The sequence below is a fragment of the Centrocercus urophasianus genome, unplaced genomic scaffold, assembly GCF_019232065.1.
Source record: "Centrocercus urophasianus isolate 14NV4802_14NV808 unplaced genomic scaffold, USGS_Curo_1.0 seq_9, whole genome shotgun sequence".
Taxonomy (NCBI): Eukaryota; Metazoa; Chordata; class Aves; order Galliformes; family Phasianidae; genus Centrocercus; species Centrocercus urophasianus.
In genome coordinates this window covers 14,232,949-14,246,832 of record NW_024885532.1, presented here as the reverse complement: position 1 = coordinate 14,246,832, position 13,884 = coordinate 14,232,949, and the positions used below count along the sequence as shown (strand labels likewise).

The window sequence follows — 13,884 nt, the reverse complement described above, 5'->3', positions numbered from 1 at the left end:
TTCTTTCTATTTTTTTCTCTTTTTTTGTCAGTTGGTTGATTTGTTAATGGGATTGTTAATTGTTCAAGGTCTTGAAGAAACTAAAAGGTAAATAACTTTCATCAGATAGATGGTTGATCATTGGAATATCATCATTTGATTTTTATAGGAAATGTATGTGTATGCATATACATTCAGATTATTAAAAAACAGTATTTTCCAAGAAAGTAGAGATTCTCCTTTACTGTGCATACTTTGGTTTTATAACAAACTATAAGAAGTGTAACATCTGCAGTCTTCTCCTGTTTGTCATCACGGTTGCAAAAAAAATAAAATAAAATAAAATAAAATAAAAGGTAATATTGTGCTATTTTTCCATTTCTCTTGGCCCATGTTTCTGGCAAAGTCATAGTCAGCAAGACAAGGCTAAGATTCTTAATCTTTGCATTTAAGTTCAATAAAACACTGTAACATACACAAGGCTTGCCTTACTAATCAATAATATGCAAAATTAAATCATTGTAACTATGGCTCTTGAATAACGAGACCTCCTGTAGTAAATTTGTATTATTTGTTATTATCACCTAATAATGCATAACGAAACTAAATGCAAGTGTCACTCTGTAGTGATATGCTGTTTTTAAACAAACTGAAGTGTTGCTCACTGGTGAGACCCTTCCTAAAAAGCATAACAAAGTGCTAATGAAATAAAGGTAGAATTAGTAAATTACAACTGATGGGTCGTCGTAGTTCCCTGACAATTGATTAATATAGATCATGCAATGCTGAAATGAAAAAGATATCTTAGTGAACAGAATGACACACTTGAGGGGGGAAAAAAGAAAGAAAAAAAAAAAGCATTTAAGTATAAATTTGGACTGCACACATCACTATTCAAGTTTATATAAAATTAATTTTTATTTCATATTTGTGTGTTATTGCTTTTCCCTCATAACTATGGTGACAGTGAGTGGCTGACACTGCTAGTGTTTGCAGTCTCTCTCCATTTCAGTTTCTCCCAGTGAGAAAGACTGCTGCTTTAAGATTAGTCCAATGAGTTTACTCTCATTGTGTATCTTTTTTTTATTACACCATGCAATCGTTTCTGTCGCTTCTCTGTGGAAGTTAATAGTGTCGAGAAAATAAGATAGTAAGATTTCTCCTACATTCATATAATAATTTATCGAGACTTTTAACTCCCACATACACTTTCAACATTGCAGGTTTTGAAGTTTTTGGTCACTGCTCAAAATTGAACTAAAATAGCAACATACTAATATTGACAAACAATGGATGAACTTTTATTTGCACAACTACAGAGTGTACAACACCAAACCACATAATTTACTGAGCATTAAAGCCATTTACCAAAATTGCTCTCACCCTGAAGCAACAACTTTACCATTAAGATTAACCCATTTTCCCATGAACTGCAGCAAACTTTCATAAAAATACTATAGGAAAAGTCTGTATATTTTTCTGCAGATTTTTTGAGATCATTAGAAAATATTCTTGTAATTCTCTTCAGTTGAAATAATTAAAAGAATAATAAAATACTATTCATCAACTGTACAATCTAAATGTACTACACATACATGGGAGTATTACTAGTCTTCATTAAGATTTTTACCTTATATTATAGTAGTATCATTTACCTCAGAATTCAAAGTGTTTTCATAAACAGAAATCCCTTAAACAGTCAGTGAAATTAAACTGTCTCTTATTGCATTTCACTGCAATAAAACTGGAAGTTAAAATTAGGAGTGTCAAGGTATACAATGTTAAGATAATACTATGTCAGTTACATTAACCATGAACATATGTAAATGCCCAGAGAGCAATTTTGTCCAATCACCTTTTTGTCCAATCTTCTGAAAAATGTCACAGGATCTTCAATAACCACAAACTGCTTTATACTCCATTTCACTTCTCATCCAAAAATGTATCCAGTACCAAAATAACTTTAGGCATAATGCCTAAACAATAACTTGATGCTGAATAAGATATAAAAGTCAAATCCATCTAATAGGCAACATCATTCCTTTCCTGCTTTGGGTTTTTCTAGGATGATTTCTGTCACGTTAGCAACCACATCATTCCCCTTGTAGTTTGTGAGATTTTATGAGATACAGACTACACTGTTTCAATGTCCATTCTAATTCATTTTGATAAAAGGTGAAAAGCTTGCATGTCAATAGTTCACTATTCATTAGTGAAGTTTGATTGCTATATTTTCATAAATTTCTCATTAATTTAGCATTCCCAAGACTAAATTGGGTGTAATTGCAGACATAATAAAACTTTTCTTATAGCCTTTAATAACACTTATTCACACTGTTCCATTACTGTGTGTATTAGGGATGAATAGCTCTTTATCATCGTTAACGTTCTTCATTTGAACAACAAGCTTCACAAAAAATTTGTAAAAACACGTTTTTAGTAACTTGACGTGAAGTTTACTGGGCACATTTTTTTGAAATCTTCTATGAATTTTATGCCACATAAAGAAAAAATGGGCAACTCAGAGTCTGCAAAGCCAATGTGAAAGTGTCATCCAGGCAATGATGCCTTAAACCCCTTCTCTGATCTTGTTAAATTCTTCATGCAGTCAGAGAATTAAAAGGATAATTCCACTTAAGACCCTCCCTCACTTAAATAAATGAAAATTCTTTGCTCCAGAGTCAATGCATTCATAGTTGCTAATCTATTACAGTTCTTTGCATTCCTACAGACTTAAGGTTTAAGGTGATAGACCCAACAATACTTCTGTTTAGAGGAGAAAAGAGTCAGCTATCAGATCCAGAAAAACAGGAAGGAGAAGGGGAAAAACAGAACAAAATTCAGACAGGAAAGATTTTCCTTCCCTTCCCACCTCCCCTCTCCCCAGAGTTTTATAGTTTTATCCCACATATCCTCTTTATACTCCCTTAAAAAAGTATGAAAAAAAAAACAATAAATGCTCCTAAGGTCAATAGTCCATCTTTTACGTTCTCATTTACCATGACTTAAATGTAATTCAAATCCAATTCTGCCCAAATGAGAACACAGGTCAGAATTTTGTGCAGCAGATCCCAGTGCCACCTTCCTTCCCTGTTGTACAGACTCACTAAAAATTTAATCATCTATAAAAAAGGGAGAAATGTCAGAGGAAGAAATTAATCCTTATTTCTGTACTCCCAAAATGCAGGAGAATGCAAGTTCAATTACCTTCCAAGAGCAGAGACAAGGCTTTTAACCTTTGTCTACACATTCTAGACAGAAAACAGAAAGCTTAATGGCGGTGTTATTGCTCTCCTCCAGTTTTCAGTGTGCCCAGGTCTCCATCTTGCAATGGCAAAGAACTAGTCACAGCTTTTGATAAGACCTCACTTCTTTTTTTTTTTTTTTTTTTTTTTTTTGGTACTGACTGTCACAAACACTGCAATCATGTAAATTTATTATAGCAAAGAAGGAAAAAAAACAAAACAAAACAAAACAAAACAAACAAACAAAAAAAAACAAAACCAAAACCACTTGCCAAAGTAGGTACATGCTTAGTAGTTGCATTAAAATGCTCAAAAAAATGTTCCAGAAAGCAGATCATGCCATTTTAACTTAACAAAGAAACCATATGATCCTTGCAATAAGAAGGGGATATTATAGGTATGTGACAGGGCAACCTCCAAAAGCCCAATGCTAAATGACAACAGCACTGCATACTACTTCATAAGATTTCCTTCTTTCTATCCATTCTCACCATGCAAAACTGCCTGGAGCTGTTTTTTTCTCATTGGACATGTCTGTTTCTTCAGATGAATTACAACACGGGGAACTTCAAGCAAACCACATTATCTTCTACCAAGCATTATGAGCTAGACGACCAAATATTCATGCAGGTGCTTAAAAATATCTCTAACAAATCTGAAAGGGAAGGAAAAGAGTGACAAAAGCAATACAGGTAAGCAGAGCTCTGTCAGTGACTCACCCGAGTTGGGGTCGGAGTTGCCATCAGCTTCAGTCCTCTTGTCTGGTGAGGCCTGGTCGTAGAACTCATCCTGCGGCTGAACCAGAGGGAGAGGGTGTGAGATCAGGGTTCCACCACCCACCGGCTCGTGGTCTCCCAGACCACTGTCACTGCAGCTTTCCTGGGAGCCATCGGGGAGGTGAAATGTAACACGGCGCTGGGACTACAAAGAAGAGCACAGGACATGCTGATTAGTGCTCTTCTTTTCTGTTCTCCTGATTTTTTAAAAAAACTTTTGAAGTACAACTAGTTTCCTGGCACTGCTGGAGAGGCAATTGAGTTTGCTGGTGATTTTTTAAATTTATTTTTATTTTTGCTTGCTTTTATAGCAACCCAGGGAAGACAGCAGACAAAAGTACTCATGTGCTCATCTGTGAAGTAACCTTCTCATGAAAAAGTGATCAGCAGACCTTTAGGTATGTTTCTTATCATTTAAAAATTGTGATCTATGAACACTTCCTGATAAGCAGAAATAAACATTGGCAAACTGTTATGAAAAGCAAACATTGGAAAATGTAATAAATATACTCTCCTGAGCTTAAAACCCATACTATCACTGCTCATATTATTGAAATTAAAAAAAAAAAACAAAAAAAAAAAACACCAAGTTAAACAAACAAACAAAAAAGTATATTTTTACTTTGTCATCTTTCAAGAATTGAAGGATTTACATGGATACTGAACTGATATCAGCACTCTACCTAATACAGACATTTAACTCTGATAATGTAACTGAAACTGCACTGATCAACAATGAATCAAAGAATGCAATGATGGAATATGCAGTTATCAGTTCTGTAAGAAATATAAAATTACAACTCAGGTATATTTCTCAAAGGAACACGGAGAATGGCAGCCAGAACTGTAATTTTTCTTGAGCTTCTTGAGAAAGAAAAAAGTCACTGCAAAAGTAAAAAAATAAAAAATAAAAATAAAAATCCACATTGTGCATTTGGTTTAGTTGGTCATTACTGTGAAATTCTCATCTGGAGAAATAGCTTGACTTCATGAGTTGTGGCCACAGTATAATGCAGCAATTCCCTGTGCACTCCAGAGCCGTTAGCACTATTGTGAGTTGTTTAGCACTAGCAGCTGTAGCATTCATGAAAGGAATATAACAGGTCTTCAAGGATCAGAATACAGCATTTCTGAAGCCTCAGAAACAACTAGTTCAAGGCCATCTCAAGAGGGAGGTTAAATTAAGTTAAGCAAAACTTTCCTCAAAAATGAATTTCAGCAGCAGGGAGCTGCTGAATCGGATCAATCTGGTTAGCTAGAAAGATTTAAAGTGAAGAGATTCACAAAATTTGCAGTAAGTTTAACAACGGTTTGTTTAGTGCTTTTTTTTTTTCTTTTCTTTTTTTTTTTTTTAATGAGAAACCCTTGAGTTAATAGTATTAACTGTATCTTTGCTTATTAAAAACTATTTGTTAATGGTAATTGCTGCCATTTTACATGATGATCAATATTTTCTATGAGGCTTCCTTTTATTCATTTCCCTTGGGTAGACACAGATACTTGATTAAGTCAATTTTCAATTACTTTCGTGCAAGTCAGTATAGAAATAAATGTACTATTTGCTCTTGGCTGTGATTTTATAATTAGTATCTTACTTTTAAGTTCCTTTCCTAGCTTTAGGATTGGAATCCAGCATAAAAAAAACAAAAACAAAAACAAAACAAAACAAAAAAAACCCACAAAAACCCAGATCCTCTGAGTCACTGAGCTGTATTAATTTATACCAACAGAAATCTTAACTCTATATACTGTCAGTAAGCATTCTTTTACTTCAAGCTTCAATACTTTTTCTTCCAGTATTTTCACTATGGAATTGCCACCCTGAACAATTTCTCTAATCACTAACAGATATTTTTCCTTTAAATTTGAACGAAATATACTTAAGCACACAGTTTAAAAAAAATCTTCTCTTCCTACATTTATTTTCGGTAACCCAAATTTACAAATCTGTTTTTCCAAGGTTAAGAATTTATGTCACTAGTAAAATCAGTAAGCAGCAGAGGAAAAGGAGATTAACTTCTTAACCTAAACTAAACTAAAAGACTTCATAAGAAAATATGAATGACTAAGAAAAGTCCTTAAAGAGGAGAAATGAACATTTCAACATTTTGGAAAATAATTAAACTGTTGCACTTAATTTACCACCCAAATATACTGAAAAAAAAAAAATGCAGTTATACAAATGGACAGTTTCATGGGCTGTGAAGCAGAAATACTGATCTTGGTTACCAAAAAGCTCCTTATCCTAGCCAAAATCTGTTCTGACTCTAAATTGACAGTCACTTTGTAAAATGGCAGAGCTTGAATACTGATATGGCAACTCCTCAGTTTTGTAAATTTTTAAGCTCGCACTTTGAATGATAAGAAAAAGATATATAAGTTTGGTTGTATGGCTTTCCAAGCGTCTCAATAAGGACCCCACCAATCATAAAGAATTACAAAACTCTGAGGGTCCCTTAAACAGTCATCCAGATTCAGAGGTGACGAAGGGGCAGCATGCAATCAGTCAGGAAATGTCAGACTAAGCCATGCCATCAAAACACTGAGAGGAAAAGCCTTCCACAAAGAGAGACTCAAAGCCAGTGCTTTAGACATATCATGTCACTCAAAGGGGAAGACAATCCATTCCATCAACTGGAATCTTATTAGTGTCTTAAAGAATGTTCCATGCAGCTGCCTGTTCCATGGGCCCAAGCCCAGTGCTGCTCTCACAGCCCATACTCTCCTCCCTCAGGCTGGCAGGTGCAGCAGGCCTGAACACCTCCAGGCTTACCAGCACACAGCACACTTATGGGTGCTTCAGTCACCAACACAGCCCCTCTGCCTGTTCGGATAACACTACCTGGCTCTCCAGCTGTATCATATTCAAAGAACAGGCCCCTTGATACTCCAGACTGGTAAACACAGGCCCATTTGTGAAGACACTGTGGAGAGGCACCAAAGAGCAATCTAAGAGACAAGGAGGTACCAATGAGTCATATGTGTACCTTGACATCAGTACCATCTACGGGGGAAACAAGACTCCCTTGCAAGAATCCCTTGATTGGTAGATGCAGGTGCACTGTGAGATTTAACATGCATGAAATAGGAGAGAACTTTGTGGGAATTGTATAATATTCATATGTTAAATGTATGTAGTGATTTAGCTCTGGGGTGTGCATGCCTTGTTGAGAGATCAGTGTGCACACAGTGCTGTGAAAAAAACAGTGTCAGCTTTCTAAAGTATCATTTGGTTTAGAGAGTTTTCTTGGTTATGGTTCTTGATAACATTTATACGCACTCGGGTCCTGCCATTAGCTGCTGCTGAGTCCTTGCAGTACTGACACACACAGAACAAGGAGTGAGATTACTCGGAGAGACAGTTAAGAGATTAAATGATAACACAAGACAGACTGTGGTGATCAGCCCCATTCTGTACCCCTTTCTGATTGTTCCTCTTCTGTTCCTTTCAGTCTCCTTCCCCTAAACTTTCATTCATAAACTTGGCACTGTCCCTCAAATATCCCAAATCCTCACATTCCCTTGTTTCACCCTTTTCATAAGTTACAAAGTCCAGGTTGGCCCTCTCCAAAACTGTTGGAAAAGTTTCCATTGCCTATTTCCTAATGACTGGAAACTTTTGGTCCTTGGCACTGTCTCCCTTGTCTACAAAATGTATGTCCCTGGTTTACGGCTTCCCCTTCTAATTATTATTTAAATGTCCTTGATTAATGAAGCAGATGCTCTCACCTTCCACAAATCTTTAATGAAAACAGGCTGAGTTAGATCCTTACAATGCAAAGTTGTCCTTGCCTCTCCGACTCCTTGGACACATAAGATTCCTAAAATAACTGAACATGTTCAAACTGTTTTTTTTTAAAAAGCTATCCACTCACAAAAAGGCTTTTGCTTTCCAAGGCATACTGACTTTCTGTATATAATAATATCAGGGACTTCTTTCAGGAGAAAATCCTAGAGCATGCTTAGACTATATTTTTTTTTATTTTTATATTTTTATAATTTTATTTGGTTCCTCATGCAACCAAAGGAAGCTTTGAATTTTTTTTTACCTAAATATAATTAATTTATTCTAAAAAACATTGATACATGGTACAACTCTAGAATCAGTGATAACAAGAAACTACAGTTTTAATTATACTATAGTATATTTAGGAGAAGTACATACAGCATGAGGTAGGGCTATGGTTCATCTCCATACCACATGGCCAACCTTCAAATCTACAATCTGTGACATATTTGATCATAAATCATCATTTCTGGGGGAAAAAAAATGCAATACATGGGCTTTCTTTAGATCTGATTTTTAATCGGAAAATATAATATCTTTGTTCTGTAAAACTCAAAATTAAAAGGAAAACTCAATTAAAAACATCATTTGTGTCATTTGGAAAAAAATAAAAATAAAAATAAAATAAAAAAAAACCTTGTGTCAAAATAATTTTAGTATGTAACCCAGGACAATTTAATCAATGTCTTTGAACCCGGGCTGAATTTAAAAATCAGAAAAACAACTGATATCAGATGTACTGAATCATTCTTCTATTAATCACATTTTGCAGCAGATTCCATAAAGCTCATCCAGGTGAACCATGACTTCATTCCCACAAGAGGTACACAGAAAGAAATAATTCTGTATCTTAGATGGTGACAAAGAATAGCAAACTCTAGTGTTGATGAAAAAAAAGTGCTGAAGCGTAATATGAACTTTTTTTTTCTCATTCCAGACAAGGTGGTCAGCCAGCTGATACTTTTGTAGTAGTAACAAGCAAAAGTATATTAAATCAATCATACATGAAACTGGTCTAGTTACAAATAAAGAAGTGAACTTAAACAACATCTGGCAATTTCTAACAACTGTAATTTGCAAGATTGATAGACATAAATAATAGCGGTGATTCTTGAAAATGACTAAGAATAAAAGCTCTTGAGGGGTTAGGGAGGAATGGATGGAAAAGGATAGAGATATTGGCACAGGCACAGAAAAGTAGAACCTGTGCTTGGCGTAGCATATTACATCTTTCTTCATTAGCACATTTTTATTTCAAGATACTGAAAGCATTTTAAAAATACATCTTAGCTGCATCTTACTCTTCTGTCACGTATTTCTCACTTCTGTTTTCTTGATGTAAGGAATTCTAATTGGAAATAAAGTAATCACTACAAATATCTGGAGCAGTTTCATAATTTTTCAACGCTGCATGCTAGTCAGAAAACATAGTGTGTTGGACCAAAATACCTTATTTATGAAAATCTTAGCTTCATAAAACATATTCTGACACTAGAATTTGTGATTTCAAACCATACAAATCTATTGCTTTTGAAAGTAGCTTTGTGTATAAAAAACACAATCCTGAAATCCTTATCTAAGCAAAAGAATTTGTGGGTACTGGACCTCAGCATGGATTTCTATAATAGTTGGGCCAGTGTTGTTGGTAAACTTTGTTCAAACCTTTTTATGTGCATCTTTACATATAGCAAATGTGTGCCTTTATCTAAGTCAGTATGACCATTCTTGAAAGTGTTAAAGTGTTTAAGTAGAGAAGCTCTTAATCACAGTGTGATGACTAAACTTGTTTTTGAAGATAGGAGAATCTTGAGAAAACATGTAGTTAATTAGCATGTCTAGCTGGCCTGTAGAGAGATTAGCCCTATCTTATTGACCAATGGTAAATTGAGGCTGTATTGGGGCAGTACATTTAATTATATTACATAAATATAAATTAAATAAAAATGTAATTAATAGTATAAACAAATATAATCATATATATATAATATTTAATTATTATATTTAATATTTATTAAATAACGTTGCAAAAGTCCCAGGGTGTGCTAGCTTTGTGAAAGGCCATCTAGACCCAAACTCATGCAACTTCGCTGTAAATCTCATCTCTACGTATGAAATTGGCTTACTGCACACTGGGTAACGAATCCTCCATTACTCAGACTATGCCAGTACTGGTGAGAATTGGGCAGGTTTTCCTGCTGACTTATGTTACAAAAACCATCAAACACTGGCAGAAAGTGGTTTGTAAATAACGTAAGTTATTTAGTTGACCTGAGTGCTTTAAATCTGAAGTTGAGGAAAGACTATTCCACATCATATTGAATGCCTGAAATGTCCTATAGCAGATGAGTTACAAGCTGTGTTGTAAATAGAATTTTACACTGGAAGTATAAGCACAAGCTTATAAACTCAAAACTATTCAGTGCTTCCATTGCATGTTAGATTCTAAAATGTATTTTACTTCCAATTATGTAGTTGAATCAAACAAAGTTACAGAAATCAGCATTAAGAGGAGATTTTCCATGGTAAAATTGCTGTATTCTGAAAATCAGACTTCATTGCATAGCTATTGTTTTGATTTTACTAATCAGGCAGCCAAGAAATAATTACTCTATTGTTTCTGCTACTGAATGTCTCTCACAATGACTCAGCATGAGATGCTATCCATTATGATAAAACAAGATACAATAAAAAAAAAAAATAATAATAATAATAAAAAAAAAAACGTGAAACATTTCTACACTACCAGCTTAGCTTCTTTCTGAGATTAGAAAGCAGGTAGCTAAACAAAATGTCCGCTTCTCCATTCAACATATTTGCATGCTATGAGCCTTGATTTCTGGCCTTCTAGACAAGGCCATCAAAACATCTCATTCACACCAAGTCAAACTAAGCTGTACAGAATGGACCATATGTTTGCATATCAGACTACCTATTCAAGCATGACACATCTTCAATTGTATGTGAGATCTATACTTCAAAGGCGAACACTTGCAACAACAAAAAATATTTCACCTTCCTTTCTGAACTATTATGCCATTCTTTCGTTAAGGTGACAAACAAACATTATAAAATAAAAAATAAAGAGAAAGAAAACAATTTGGGAATATTTTCCTTATGTCAAAATTATTCGCACTACCGAAGATCAAAATACAAACATAGAAAAGTAATCTTTATGAAAAAGATACAGAAAAATCTATATATCAAAAACTTTTTTGACACTTAAACACCACCCTTAAATTAAGAAGAAAAATTGAAAATAATATCAAGAGAAAACAGTAGAAAAAATCCTATAAAATGACAATGAAGAAGAAGAAATTATGTACAAGTTTAAGAAAATGTTGTAAGGATGAAAGAGACAACTGTGCTTCTTTGGAGGTCCTCTGTGGAAAGCATCTATTTGATAAAGTTTGTTCCTCTCAGGATTAAAAGAAAGACTCTTGGTTCATGTACTAAAATGTGGATATAATTTTTTGATGATATCAAGCTTGTAATAGAAATGAAGTCACAAAACCAAGCTTAACAGTTTCAGAGGGGAGGAAAATAGGGTTTAAAAAAAAAAAACAAAGTAGTTTAAACCCTTCTTTTCTCATAAGATTTCTCTAAGTGCTATGCTGGAAGCACTTAGGGTGCACCTTTTTAATGCGGCAATTGAATCATCTGGGGTAGGAGATAATTTTTTGAACTAAAATACAACAGGAAACTTGAAGAAACATACCTATGTTTGTATGTGCTCCAGAAAGAATTGGCAAGGTCTCTGAATTACCATATGGTTGCTGTATTAGTTTGCTTTGTAAACAAACAATAGCTCTTTTGCTCGTTTGCTATTATTTTCAGTTCTGATTGACTTAATAAATTCCCCTTATAATCTTCTATTTTCCAAACTGAAAAAATGAATCTTAAGTATTTTTTTTCACTGTGACCTCGGAAAGTGTACAGTATATCCTGCAGAAAGGCCAAAAAGACCAAAAATAAGGCTTCATATAATTCAGCCTAGTGATCTTATACACATTTTCTTACTTCATGCTTCACTTGAGCTTATGAAAGAACATTAGTATAAAGTAAAATTATTCTCCTTTCTTAGTAAGAAGTCCTCCTTGCTTCTCTAAAATAATCTTGGCTCAATCTCACACTTTCTGTACAAACTGTGCAGTAGTTTCCAGAAATTTGCTAAGAGAAATAGAATTCTTTTTTCTTTATTATGTCTAAATTAAGTTTGCTACAGCAGTCCTCATTCAAGGGTCCTACTTGAATCACAAGATAAGCCAGTCTCTATTCTCATTTTGATACCTCATCCAGAGAACCAAAGTGACAGAGGTAAGAAAGGTTTCCATCAATTTCTCAGGCTAAGGAAAGGATGGGGGAAAAAAAAAAAAAAAAAAAAGGCAATTTATTTTATATCTTCCTTGTAAGTTTTCATACCGTGCTGCACATGTAGGTAGTTTGAGTGCTTAGATATTCTCCTGTTTTCTCTCCCTAACATAACAATGTTAGTATCGATTCCAGAATGTACATTGTTTTATGTCAGATCGCCATTTGATTTCTTCTACTCAATTTCACCGTAGCAAAATGTCGTACAAATCAGTAAATTACACTGCAATGTATTAAAAGGAAACATATAATCACCTCGTATGTCTGTTACTACTTAGGCTGAAGATAACTGGCCCCGTCTTTAGTGTGAAAAGAATGACTCAGAGACAGATTGTCTCAATTGCCGTCTCCCACTGACTGAGGAGAAAATGTGCGCTTGATGGCCCTAAGCACATCTAAGTATGGAAAGTAAACAGCCCCATTCTTTGGGCAGTTCCTTTAGTTTTGCAGACACAGTGAACAAAGAAACAGTGAACTGCAATCAAATCCTGTGCTTCTAATAGTCTTTTGTGATCACTTTCTCTCTTTTTTAAAGTTGTGACAGTTGTAACACTCCTTTAGTTTATTTCATGAAACCAGTAGTCTTCACTTTTCCCTGTGTTTTTGTTGTTGTTTGTGTACCTGCTTTTTTCTTGTTTTCATTTTTTTTTTCTTTGGACAGAACAGAAGCTATTATCTATTTTATTTTAAGTATTGTATTTTCAATTAGTATGCAAACACTCATTTTTCCAATAGGCAGTTACCTACCTGAAATCATCTTAACTGTAAGGCAAACTTGACCTAACGTGAAAGCTGAGTTGTACAATTTATTCTAGACTAAATCAGAGTGTTACTTTCTTCAGTCTGGTGTCTGCTAAAACAGCACTGAATTGTCAATATTTTCTGTCTTAGACTCCTCCCCCTGAGATAATTGTCTGAGACTCAGGAAATCAGTTCTAAACCCACAGTTATGTAAATTAATTTCTCAGATGCATGGAAAGGCAAGTGGGGGAAAGAAAAGAAACTGCTGTACACAATAAAACAGAAAATAGTTCAATATGCAACTAAACTAAATCATTACAAATTGTTCAGATGCATTATTCAACCAAATTGCTACAGTAAACCACAGTTTGGTATATTTTTTAAATGTTTCTTACCAGAAACTCTGGGGAAAATAAACCTTAGAAAAGATTCATTAAACATGTAGCAATTTGTAAATAAATACCTGCTAAAATTATTGTTGTGACTTGGACAGTTTCCTAAATAAATTTGTAGTTAATGGAGCAAGAGAGGTAGCTCTAGTGAGATTCTTGGCATGCAAAAAGGTGCAGTAAAATGGCTTTTTGAGGTGTCTATACTCAGCCATTGGCTGCAGATGACTAGATAAGTATAAGGTATTTGACAACTAGGAGACTCATGGCAGACTGATCCTTTCACCAACTTTATGTTTTACTCCTTGATAATAGAGAGACGTGAAATCCAGAATTTTAAAATGTAAATGCCCAAAGTTAACTTGCCAGTAGGAAAACGCAGATCTTGCATTGTATTCTTCATCAGTTAAGGATGTGATTTTAGATATTCCATACTTGAAACTTTAGTTGTCATTAAGTACTGGGACATGGGAACCTGAAGAAAAAGATCTTATAAACAAAAGATACTGCACTGAGTGTGAACTGCCTTATCTGTTTCTGTGGCACATTTTATAGAGAAAAACTTCTTTGTATTACAGCTTGGAACATTACAGCACAGA

General features: G+C 34.4%; 1 protein-coding gene across 7 annotated transcripts in view; it reads right to left on the bottom strand.

The window, feature by feature from the left end:
- PCDH9 (protocadherin 9) overlaps window positions 1–13,884 on the bottom strand; it is a 703,877-nt gene that overhangs the window by 230,186 nt on the left and 459,807 nt on the right. For 4 of the 7 annotated variants that reach the window (XM_042838945.1, XM_042838943.1, XM_042838946.1 and 1 more), the window contains one exon: window positions 3,944–4,145. In XM_042838945.1, the coding sequence (XP_042694879.1) occupies window positions 3,944–4,145 (202 nt within the window). Of the gene's footprint in view, window positions 1–3,943; window positions 4,146–9,392; window positions 9,407–13,884 lie in introns of all 7 variants that reach the window. The other 3 variants (XM_042838948.1, XM_042838949.1, XM_042838944.1) reach the window with 2 other exon arrangements.